This window comes from Pelodiscus sinensis, chromosome 1 (genome assembly GCF_052426305.1).
Source record: "Pelodiscus sinensis isolate ZL-2025 chromosome 1, ASM5242630v1, whole genome shotgun sequence".
In the NCBI taxonomy this organism is placed as follows: domain Eukaryota; kingdom Metazoa; phylum Chordata; order Testudines; family Trionychidae; genus Pelodiscus; species Pelodiscus sinensis.
Window position 1 is genome coordinate 122,169,112 of NC_143052.1, and position 12,569 is coordinate 122,181,680.

General features: G+C 43.0%; 1 protein-coding gene across 24 annotated transcripts in view; it reads left to right on the forward strand.

The window, feature by feature from the left end:
* The window catches only part of PPFIBP1 (PPFIB scaffold protein 1), a 163,218-nt gene that overhangs the window by 117,584 nt on the left and 33,065 nt on the right, over positions 1-12,569 (forward strand). For 18 of the 24 annotated variants that reach the window (XM_075899106.2, XM_075899057.2, XM_075899163.2 and 15 more), the window contains 4 exons: positions 1,145-1,177; positions 2,683-2,744; positions 3,530-3,611; positions 9,617-9,774. In XM_075899106.2, the coding sequence (XP_075755221.2) occupies positions 1,145-1,177; positions 2,683-2,744; positions 3,530-3,611; positions 9,617-9,774 (335 nt within the window). The remainder of the gene's footprint in view (positions 1-1,144; positions 1,178-2,682; positions 2,745-3,529; positions 3,612-9,616; positions 9,775-12,569) is intronic. The other 6 variants (XM_075899153.2, XM_075899193.2, XM_075899189.2 and 3 more) reach the window with 1 other exon arrangement.

Here is a 12,569-nt window from a genome sequence, read left to right on the forward strand (position 1 = left end):
GTCCTCAGAGGCTTTGCTCCCCGTCTCCCTGGTCTGCTGGTCTCCAGCAGACCAGGGAGACGGGGAGCAAAGCCGCGAAGCACATGGGCAGCGGACAGCCCAGACGCGCCGCAGCTGTCCCGCTGCCCGCATGCTCCGCAGCTTTGCTCCGCTTTGCTCCCCGTCTCCCTGGTCTGCTGGAGACCAGCAGACCAGGGAGACGGGGAGCAAAGCCGCGGAGTGCGCGGGCAGCAGGACCGCCGCGGCGCGTCTGGGCTGTCCCGCTGCCCCTGTGCTCCGCGGCTTTGCTCCGGACGCCTGTGGTACAGCAACTGGGGCGCTGCCGGTTGGTCCCGTAGCGCCGCTCTGGGCGCTACTGGACCAACCCGGCAGCACCCCAGCTGCTTTGCCCCAGGCGTCCTGATTCAGCCGCTGCTGGTCAGTTTCAGCAGCGGCTGGATCAGGATGCCTGGGGCAGAGCAGCTTGGGTGCTGCTGGGTTGGTCCAGTAGCGCCGAGGAGCGGCGCTACTGGACCAACCCAGCAGCACCCAAGCTGCTCTGCCCCAGGCGTCCCCAAGTCAGCCGCTGCTGAAACTGACCAGCGCTGACTACAGGAAGCCCGAGGCAGAGTTGCTCTGCCCCGGGCTTCCTGGAATCAGCCGCTGATCAGTTTCAGCAGCAGCTGACTTGGGGACGCCTGGGGTTCTTAAGTTGAACCTGTATGTAAGAACTGGCGTCCAGATTCAGCCTGTTGAAACTGATCAGCGGCTGATTCCAGGAAGCCCGGGGCAGAGCAACTCTGCCTTGGGCTTCCTGAAGTCAGCCGCTTGTTAGTTTCAGCAGCGGCTGAATCTGGATGCCGGTTCCGACTTACATACAGGTTCAACTTAAGAACAAACCTACAGTCCCTATCTTGTATGTAACCCGGGGACTGCCTGTATGTGGTAATTCTCTTTAGCTTCAGCAGGTGAGTAGGGACGCCTTTATGTGCAAATTTGTAAAACTGAATCCTTAAATTGTAAATGTTGTTTGTTTTACTCTTGTTATCTGAGCGTGAGGAATGATTCACTGATAACTCCAACAGTAACAGCAGTATAAGAATAATTGTGTTTAATGTCAATAACCTGTATGCTAATTTCAAATCCACTGGGTTTTCCTGCACAGATGAAAATTGTAAAAAGAAGCTCAAAGACAAAAGTAAGGTTTCTTGGTGTCTTTCCGCAAGCATTTATACTTCAGAAGTTCTGTCCAAAATAGCTTTCTGCATGTGGTTTTTTTTTAAAAAACTGCTTTAACAAAAGCTGCTAGGTTGCCTCATCTATAACCCTCGGTTACATTATTAGACATTGAGACATTTTAATCTTTTAGTATGAATCTTTTTATTGAAATCCAGTAAACACAATCTTTGGTGTGGTTTCCTGAAGCAGCCTGTCAGAAGGGAGCCTGCTCATTTCTGGGTGCTTTACGGGCCTGCTAAATAAGACTTGTTATAGAAAGGCCTGTAAGAAATTAAATTGATCCTACTAAGAAGTACTTTTACAGGTGGTTGAATGAATAGATTTTTCTTCATAAAGGCACATATACATAAAGTGTCCCTCTGTGTCAAGTGCAGTCACAATGCACTAGGCCAAATTTTCCACTGCTGGCATAACTTGATGGAAAGCAGTGGAGATGCAGAGAATTTGTATATCTAACTTTAAACAGCTATATTTATGTGGTGAGCTGGTCTTTCACAGATGATGTAGTTTGTATATCTTCATTTGGTCTTCTGTTTTGCTGTGGCCACATTTTTTCACTCTCTTGTCAGTAAATCTTGGTTATCTTTGTTGGTGTGTGATAACCAGTAGCAGCTTAAAACACTAATCTGTGATGTTACAAAGCAGAATTTTTGTTTGCTCAAGCTTTTGATCACTTTTTTACATGTGTAACATTATTAATTTTGAAGCTTCATTTACTCATTCAAAATAGGTAGATTTCTAATAGAAGAAAATAACATCACTACCTCTTAAAAACACCAAATTAAAAAATCCTCTTTGATTGCCAAAGTAAACAATGGCATTTACATATTTTGTAAGTGAGGATTATAGATGAAGCACAATTTGTACTCATCTCTGTTTTAAGGATTGTTTTCCAAATCTAAACTACAGCACACATTCTAGCATGATTGCTCATCACAGTGAATAAGATATGCCATTCCATCATGCTGTTCTCATATCTACATCCATTCTGGGTTATGACTAAGTCTCATGACACAATGCTTTTCTTACCATGTCCACAATCCATTGCTTAATTCCATTGCTTTGTATAGCTGGGTTGATGATATGGCCTGTGGAATGTTTGGCTTTTACCATAATGGACTGTTGTATTGTACTCTGGTTGTAATGTTTTTATTTTGGAGCTCTTATTTATCATTATTCCATTATATAAAGAATAGAAATAGCACAGAAAAGGCATCATTCATTGTTTTAGCAGTTTTCTTAGAATTGTTTAGGATATGAATATTTGCTAAATTCTGTCATTTAGTTATTGAAAGTTGCTTCAACAGAGAGAATGTTCTGAATCTTTTTCTTGCTTTCCATTTCAGATCAAAATAATTGTAGTGGTTTGCATTTTGTTTGTTTCTTGTAAACATAGCTTCAGAAATTGTCAGGAAGTTTTGTTCCACTTATTTATTTAATCTTACGTGTACTTTGTATTTTTAGATATAGAGGTACAGAAAATGAAGAGGGCCGTGGAGTCTCTAATGGCAGCGAATGAAGAAAAGGTAGCCAAACAATCATTGATTAAGTTATATGAAGTTACACCTGTAGTGCAATCAGCACATGTGCATCATGTAAATTGTTACAGTTCATTTTGAAGATTAATCAATAAGGGTCCAATTCTGTTCTCAATTAAGACAATAGGTGTGTTGCAAATGCTTCTAATGGGACAATAAATAGGCACTTATATGCAAAAGTTGGCCATGCAAGTAATCCTTACTCACACAAGTAGTGCCATTGAATTCAGTGGAACTCCTTCCATGAGTAAGGTTTGTGGCTCAAGACAGATCTCATAAAGTGCCAGAAAATGTAAAGATCTACATATAAGTTTCAAGAGTAGTTATGGGCCAGATTTGAAAAGGAACATTCAATAAAGTAGGTAGCAGTTGTAAAATGTGGATGCTCACTATTCGCACATGAACATATTGTTTTTTGTGTGTTTGTGTAAATTTTCCAGATGTCTCTGGTGAATTTGTAGTTTGAATATCCTTTTCTTTAATAAAAAGGGCAGAAGATATGTGATTTCCTTTTCTTTTGGAGGTGGGGAACCTGCAAAATTTGAGATCCACCTTAAAGTTTGGGTATATTTGAATCCTCTGCATTTTGGTTATGTCCTTATTACAGAAACCAGCTTTCACCGAATATAGATCCAAGTTTGAATTTCCTACACTATTCAAGTGTTGAGTTTTTATCACCTTTAGTTTCCTTAAATCAGTTAAACAGTTTTAATTTATTTAGGCTTTTATTTCATATTTTTGACTCTTCATGATGGATCCTTTCTTTATTTTAGGATAGGAAGATAGAAGAGCTGCGACAATCCCTGAATCGGTATAAGAAAGTGCAAGATGTGGTAATGGCTCAGGGTAAAAAAGGTACAGCACAAATGCCAAGATTTTCCATTTTGCTGACATTTCAACTGCACACCTACTGTGGTACCATTAGATATTTAACTCTTGGACTTGTTATCTTTCCACGTGAGAGTATATTAAGTGCCAATTCCACAAATGGTATAAATTCTCATAGTTTTATTGCAGACAATGCAGTTGCATCAATTAACACCTGAAGGAACTAGCCTTGATGATTATATAGAGATCAGGTAGTGACTTTTAAAATTTAGATTCCCCAATACTTTCCATTTTTAAAATGACTCCCCACCCCACTTTTAAAGGCTCTGTCACTTCCCTTGATTGCTACAGGCCTTTGAAATTCAGAAAGGGGAAAGTCCTTGGGCTAGAGAAGTTCCTTTACTTTGTCCCACAAAATCCCATAGAGGTTTAAAACAGCCATTCTCTTTTGCATGCATCCTGGGGGAAAATTGGCAGCCAGCCAAAATAATAGCTGGATATGAACGTTCTGGGGAACTGAGTTCCCACTACGGCCGCAGCAGCCTCCGTCACACGCTGCACTTGGAATGTTTGCAGGCTGCCGGAGCAACAGTCGCAATAGGCAAGCGGTTCTCAAACGGGGGGTCAGATCCCCAAAAGTGGTCATGGCCTCATTTTATTGGGGTCGCTAGGGCCGGCCTTGACCTGGGGTTGAATCTGAAGCCTGAGGGATTTTAGCCCTGGGAGTCGGGCTCAGATTAGAGCCCCCTGCCTGGGGCAGAAGCACTTAGCTGGGGCTACTTGGGGTGGTAGTGCTCAGGTGGGCTCGGGCTTCAGTCCCCCCTCACTTTTTTGTCTGAAGGGAGTCTCAGTACAGTAGAATTTTGAGACCCCTTCTCGCTCCCCCTCCCCCAGCACTAGGTAACGGGCAGGAGAAAACCAAGTTTGGGCTCAGTCTGTCTTCATCCCATCCTCTGGAGCCAGCATGTGGCCTCGGGATCATACCCTCTCTGTGGAGGACATGACTTAGAACAAGAGCCCCCCTCCAACCTCTTTTGTGGGATAGGAAGGGAGAAGGAACCAGGCTGGGCCAGGCTCCCCATTAGAGCCACTACATGGTACCTATGGTCTTCTCACCTCTGTTATCTCAGACTTCTCTACTGCCAGATAATGTCCTCAGTCCCATAGCTCAAATGGTAAAATTCTGTGCCTCAAAAGGGTTAGTCAGGTTTTCTAATCAAATACTCAAAAAGTTAGACAATGCTAGAGGGTGAAGAGTATCTATACAATTTTAATTTAACCTCCTGGTGCATGTGTGTTATTATGCAGTCTTTAATTACACAGTCACATGTTGTGTCTCCCGCAGGCTCTCTGCACATGTATTCCTAAAGGATTTAGGCTTGGCCAGTAACTATTAAAATAGAGATTGGCATTTTACCAACTTGAAGGCTGCCTAACATGTTTTCAGGAAAGTTTGAGGGAATGCAGATTGCAAGCCTTATGGAAGAAGCATAGTGACGTGCCCTACTGAATTACCTTTGTCACTATAGTGATAGAAATGTAGCCGTGTTAGTCTGGGGTAGTTGAAGCAAAATGCAGGACAATGTAGCACTTTAAAGACTAACAAGATGGTTTATTAGATGATGAGCTTTCGTGGGCCAGACCCACTTCCTCAGATCAAATAGTGGAAGAAAGTAGTCACAACCATATATACCAAAGGATACAATTTAAAAAAATGAACAAATATGAAAAGGACAAATCACATTGCAGAACAGAAGCGGGATGCGGGGGGGTGGGAAGGGGGAGGAAGGAAGGTAAGTGTCTGTGAATTGCTGATATTAAAGGTAGGGAGAGTGGGATGTTTGTGAGTTAATGGTATTACAGGTGATAATTGGGGAAACTGTCTTGGTCTCACCCATTACCAAGACAGTTTCCCCAATTATCACCTGTAATACCATTAACTCACAAACATCCCACTCTCCCTACCTTTAATATCAGCAATTCACAGACACTTACCTTCCTTCCTCCCCCTTCCCACCCCCCCGCATCCCCCTTCTGTTCTGCAATGTGATTTGTCCTTTTCATATTTGTTCATTTTTTTAAATTGTATCCTTTGGTATATATGGTTGTGACTACTTTCTTCCACTATTTGATCTGAGGAAGTGGGTCTGGCCCACGAAAGCTCACATCTAATAAACCATCTTGTTAGTCTTTAAAGTGCTACATTGTCCTGCATTTTGCTTTGTCACTATGAACCTTTGGAAGGATTGCAGGGCCAGACCTCCACAAGACTGAGAACTGACTTGGCTGTTTGGCTTGCTAAAGGTGGTGGGAAGGACAGATGTGAATTGACACTGTAGGTGACCCTTGATCCTAAGGCAGGAGTGGGCAAGAGGCTGCCAGCAGGCAGCCGGAACCCTTAGGCTGAGAACAGCTCACGCGTTAAAGAGTCAGCCGTTCTCCATTCTGGATGGCTGGAGAGGGAGAAGGGAAACTTCTTATGATTTTCCTGCCCCCCCAACAAAATCTCTCAGCTCCCATTGGCCAATAGGAGCTGAGAATTTTTGCTTGGAGCAGGGGCTATGTAGGAAGCCTTCTCCCTTCCTCCTCGACCCCCTCCCGCTACCTCTCATGCCTGGAGCAGAGCCATATGGAGCAGTGTGCAGTAGACTGTCTGCCTCAGGTTTCTGCTGGTCAGTGTCTCCCAGCCAGAGCCTGCCTCTGGCACCCCAGCTCCTCCCCACACAATCCTCTGCCTTCCCTCCACATTCCTAAACTCTCTGCCCTCTCCTGCACCCATACCCCCTCCCAGATCTAGCACCCCAATTTCCTGCCCGAGATCACAATCCCCTCCTACCCTAGGTCACATCCCAAAATCCTGCCTCCCAGTCCCCTGACCTGGGTCACAAGTACCTTCTTCACCCAAACTTCCTCCCAGACCCCATTCTCCCTTCTGCACCCCAGTCCCTTACTCCAAGCTCCCTTCTGCAACCAACTTGCACCCCAGACCTCAAAATTCCCCCATTAATATCCTGGAAGAGTGCGGCCCTCAACCACTTTCCAAAATCTTGGAGTGGCCCCCGTCAAAAATTATTGCCCATCCCTGTCCTAAGGCTTACAAAAATTGGAGATTTCTGAGATTGCTGGAGGTTGGGACTTAGAAGGCCCCTCTAAGACTCTCAAGGAGTGAAGGTTGACGGTGGACAGAGGGCAGATTAGCTAACTCGTCAGTGGAGGGTTCAAGTTTTTCAGTCCCTGACAGTTCCTCTGTGTGGTCTGGACAGCAAACAGAGGGGGGAAGAAGTTCATCACTTTCTACGTGTTAGACACAAGTGATGATTTTAATCGTATTTATCATGTGCAGAGTAAAGTCCAGACCAGTGATTGATACACATACGGTTTTAATAGGCCCAGTTTCACAAAGGTGAAAACAATTATGAGCCAGATCAGCTGAGAGTAACAGATTAGTCAGAAAAATATGAATGATAATTTTTGAGTCATTTGAGGCACTATATTAGATGCACAAAAAGCCACAATTGCAGAAGGCGGCCATGTTGGTTTAAAAAAAAATACCTGGTTTAAAAGGGAAGTGAAGGCAGCTATAGAAAATAATTCTATATAAAGCAAATGGACGAAAGAGGAAGTTTATAATAATGAATACAAATCAGAAGTTAGGAATTGTAGAAAATTGATAAGGGAAGCACTAAATGGCCAATAAAGTTAAGGACAGTATGTCAGACTCTGGGTTCTAGGCAGGTGAGGCATAGTAGTTTGGAGCTGTGGCCAAGAATGGGCACCAAGGGTTGAAGCCAGCCATAGAGTCAGGACTGGATCAAGGGAATCTCTGAAACTGTGGTCTGGGACAGTCTGTGATCAAAACTGTGATCAAAGTCTGTAGACGAGCCAAATCAATGTCGCACGGGGTGGGCAATAATTTTTTTCGGGGGTGGGGAGGCACGCCAAGAATTTTGAAAGTGGTCAAGGCCCACTCCATTGATTTCAGGGAGCTTTGGATCAGGATGCATGAGCATGATCTTTCCTGGAGCTGAGTGTACTCAGCTCCTCATGGTGGTGTCATTAGACCCCTAGCTTGCACATCCCTCTATGCAAACTCTGTATACCTACGTCAGGAAGTTTGAGCACTTGCATGAAAAGATCAAAGGTTGGTAGGACAGAGCAACCTATTTAGTATGGAGAGAGAGATGGTGATTTTAAAACCAAGGTTCAGTGTGTTCATTTGTGACAATCTACATGCCACAGGAAATGATAAAAGTCTGTTTTTCCTCTTGTAAGCTTCACAGTTCACATTTTTTTTTCAGCTAGAGAAAAAGGGGCAGGAAGGTTGAAATTTTACTTTCATAATTAATTTTAGGTGCTAGAAACACAGGGTTGCGACTGCCTCATTGCTTTTTCTTGTCATTTTCAGTCATGTGGTATTTTAGGTATTGATCTGAAGTGTAGAAATCTATACCTTTCAACATTACTGAACCAGTTAAACAATGGCAGTGCTATCAGTGAAAGCTGAATATATAAAGTCTAACATGGCAGGGAATTGGCAAAATGAAGCCCCATTGATTTGTGGCACAGTACAAATTGTCAGATTTTTTTTCTTATTAAAAAGCTAGCACAGTAATTGATTTTGACTGTTCTTTTTCCAGTTATTTACTGCTCTGAGCATTATTCACCATTTTCCCTACGGATGACTCAAATTGCACAGCAGAGACCAATTTTGATTCTTCATCTTACATTGGAGGCGAATATATCTGATCCCTTTTGGTTCAATAATGATGGGAAAGAAACATCTCTGTGCAGTGTTTTGGGGTTTGATACATTAATGAGCTCAAAGAATGTTCAACATGTTGAAAAGGAACCCACTGAAATGCTCATGTGCAGGGAGTAGGTTTCTGCTATTGTAATTAAGTATAATTGTGTGAGCAGGATGCTCCTGTCTACTGTGCCCTTTGCTGCTGTCACAGTTGTGTAAATGAGTCATTAGACAATTGGACCCAGCTAAGGAAAAGTTTTCCCCAGCTCAGGCTTTGCATGAGCTGGCTTTTACACGGCCTCATGTGAGCCCCACTATAAGCCCTGCTTTGGATATATATGAGAGAGGACAGGCACAGGAAAAGCACAGGCAACCAGGAAGCACTGTGGGAATTCCAGGCAGCGCTGCTAACATAAGCACCTAGAAACAGGCAGCCCTTCAGGGCTAGCTTACTCCAGGGACCACAGTGGCCTCCACAGTAGCCCAGAATTGGAAGGACACCAAGCCCCCATTTGCCCCTTTCCACTAGCCTCAATGTTCTGTGTCCAGCCTCGTCGTGTCACAGCAAAACATCTCCCCCAGTGCATTTTAAATAAGGGCTATGCTTTCTGGTTCCACAAGAACCTCAAGTAACCCATAAAAAATCTTTCAGGAGTTCACTAGCCATACATTTTTGGAAAGCCAAACATTTTTAAAACAATGGCTTTCATAAAATGCAACCCTCTTGGATTAAAAACAACATTAAATGAAACAAAAAACACCAGTTGGCTTATCATTGTGCAGGGTTTCTGCCTAACATTGTCCAAATTCCAGATAGGGATTCATAGGGCCAGATCATCAGATGGAAGCTGTCATAACACCATTAAAGTCAGTGTAGTTATACTGAATTACAATGGTTAAAGATCTGCCTCACAGTGTGAAACTTCATTTGCCTTTTGTTGTATGGGCACTGCAACAAAAAACAATCCTACAGCTGCCTATCGGGTATCCATACTAATGTCCGGTGTTGTGGCTGGAATTGGAGCTCCTGCTGTTAACCACAGATAATGTTTTTTTAATTGTTGGAGTTTTACTTTAAACTCTGTTGGGAAATCACAGTGCCAGTCAGGAAGTGGTTAAAGAAGAAGCCAGCCATCCCAACCTTACACCGTGTCTCCTCCTGTCTCTGTCATCCCTACCCTGTTGTTCTATTGAGCCCATAAATAAAAGTACTGGCTTTATCCTCCAGGAGAACAATTCTCAGATATACTAAACTAAAGCCAGTCCATTTGTATCTCTCTTCCATTAGGCAAAGAAGGCGAATGTGAAGAATTTTTAAATCCAGGATCTGTTTCAGCGGTTTTATTGGACATGCAGAGTTTAATTGATCAAGAGAAAAGCCCATCTCCTGTTCCAGTAATCGGGTCTCCGAGCCATGAAGTATTTAATACCAGTGTTCCTGAAGAGGTATTTTTCTATATTTTCTATGAGTATCACTACTTGATAATGTTAGTCATGCTGTAGTTGTATTACAGAAACCAGCTCCCTGCTTCATTAAATGTTCTCGCATGTTAGAAAGTTTGAGTAAAACTTCCTCATTTGGTTTAGAAAGTCCTTGTGTGTATAGAATTTATGTGAAAGCCACCAACCCCAAATTTGTAAACACACACACAAATTCATTTGAATTAAAATGTCCAGAAATTATTTTAATGTCAAATATAAGAAGTTTCTAGGACGATGTCATATAAAATCTTATTTAAAAGCTTATTTTCAGTTATCTGAAATAAACTGAAACTATTCAAAATCAGTTTAAATATACTGCAGTATATATTTTAAGGAACACAGTTGGGGATGGTCTAAATGGTGCTTGGTCCTGCTATGAGGGCAGGGGACTGGACTTGATGTCCACTCTAGCTCTCTCCCAGTTCAAGTATTCTGTGAAAACTTGTCCAGTATCAGAGGGGTAGCCGTGGTAGTCTGAATCTGCAAAAGCGGCGAGGAGTCCTGTGGCATCTTATAGACTAACTGAAGTGTAGGAGCATAAGCTTTCGTGGGCAAAGACCCACTTCGTCAGATGCATGTAGTGAAAACTTGGAGTCTTGTCCATTTCCAAAAATGAGTTGCAAGTATTTTCTGATCTGCCCCATGCTAACATGCTTTTGATTTTGCAAGCGTGTTTTCCTAAATTTAAAATGTTTCTCTCTCCTCTCAAAGCACTCATGCAAAATGAGGAACTAATTAATTATACAGAGAAAACCACTGAAAATGAACTAAGCAAACTGAAACGTGCTGTCTCCTTTCCTGGCTTCTCCCTTTTCCGTCCTTCCCCACAGGGTACCTAGTAACAAGTGGTTCAAAAAATTTCAGAGAAGTGAGATTATTTTAAGTTGATGATGGTGCCCCTTTAAACCTAGGGCAAGGCCCTGCATTTCTTCAGCTGGCAATCCAGGTGAACAGGAAGTGCAGGATTGGGCACTAAGAAAGAGCACCGTATCAGGACGGTTATATATAGTGCCAGGTATTATCTTACCCTGAGATAACATGATGAATTCTTCTCTGAATTGCTCCATTTTAAAAGGAAGCATTTCTTCACACAACATAGTCTTTGGAATTCTTTGCCACAGGATGACGTAAAGGTCAAAGATACAACAGGATTTAAAAAAAAAAAAGAACTAGATAAATTAGCCAGGATGGGCTGGGATGGTGTCCCTAGTAGGGATGTTAAATATTAGTTATTTGAATAATCGATTAACCTCATGAATTTTTATCAGTTACTCAACTATTCTATAGTCCCTGGGGTTGGGGTGGGCAGCCAGTGCTCCCTGGCCCCACTCCCGAGGAGCCCCCTGCCACTCCGCACTGCTGCCTCACTTTAAATGCACAACTGCTGCAGGAGCAGGTCCTAGACCCTGCGCAAGACAGGACTGAGCTGGGCTGCTGGCAACCTGCAAAAAAATTAACTGGCAAGGGGGCGGGGAGGGGAGGGGAGAGGGGAATGCATGTAGTCTGTAGCATTAACCGATAAGCTTTTGCTTATCACTTAGTTAATTGCTACACTATTACATCCCTAGTCCCTAGGCTCTGTTTGCCAGAATCTAGGAATGAATGACAGGGGATGGATCACTTGACGATGACCTGTTTTAGTCCTTCCCTCTGAGGCATTGGCCACTGTTGGAAGACAAGATACTGGGCTAGATAGACCTTTGTCTGACCCCCATGTGGCCTTTCTGATGTTCTTATCTTTGGTACTCTTCAGTCTTTCTCTTCCTGGGTATCTGTTTATACTTCTTTCCTCTCAGTACTCCAATCCACTTTTTTTTAAAGAACCGGTCTTAGAACATGCAAGTTGTCTTGGCTTGTGCTTAAATTTGAATAATTGTTCTAGTATTCATTTCTTAACTTGCTTATATTAGCACATTTTAAATGGTTGAGAACATCTTATCAGACACACATGCAAGTAACATAAGTGTAAGTAACCTTGTTGACATCTGTGAGACCACTCATGTGAAAAGTTACTTATTTGTGTAAGTATTATGGGGTGAAGACCCTAGTTTTTATTGAGTGTATTTCCAAGTCTGGTGCTTCTGCCTTCTGAAAGGCTCTGAGCAACTTGGAATAGGATGTCTTACTCCATCGCTGTGTCGACACTACAAATATTTTTTCACAAAAACTGGTGGAGTGTCCACACCTCAAGTATGTTTGCACACAAAAAAAACCCCAAAAAACAGTAAATCGACAGAACAGAGGGCTTTTGCTGGTAGAGTTACTCCTCTCCCCATGAGGAATAACTCCTTTTTGCGCTACAGCTCTTGCACAAAAAGGCAGCTGTGGACGCTCTGCAGGGATTTCTTGCGCAAAAAGAGCCTATCAGAAAAAGCACAGGTGCTCTGATGGCCATTCTGCTAATGGCAATCAGAACTTTCTTGCACAAGAGCGCCCATACAGTGTGGATGCTTTCTTGCGCAAAAGCACATTGCTTTTGTGATGCGCTTTTCAAGACGTTTTTGCAGAAGATCTCTTCCTCAAAAAGCTTCTTGCCCAAAAACCCTGCAGTGTAGACAAAGCCCGTGGGTTGAATTTATATATTCATACATTGTTTTCTTGATGCTTAAAGAAATTGAGAACAATGGTCGAAATGTGTTACTGTAGCATCTAGAAGCCCTAGTCCTATTCTGGTATCCCAGTCCACTAAAGGCTATACAAAGCCAGCCCAAATCCCTGTCCCAAAGGGTTTGGGATTTTAAGTGTAAGACAAGAGACAG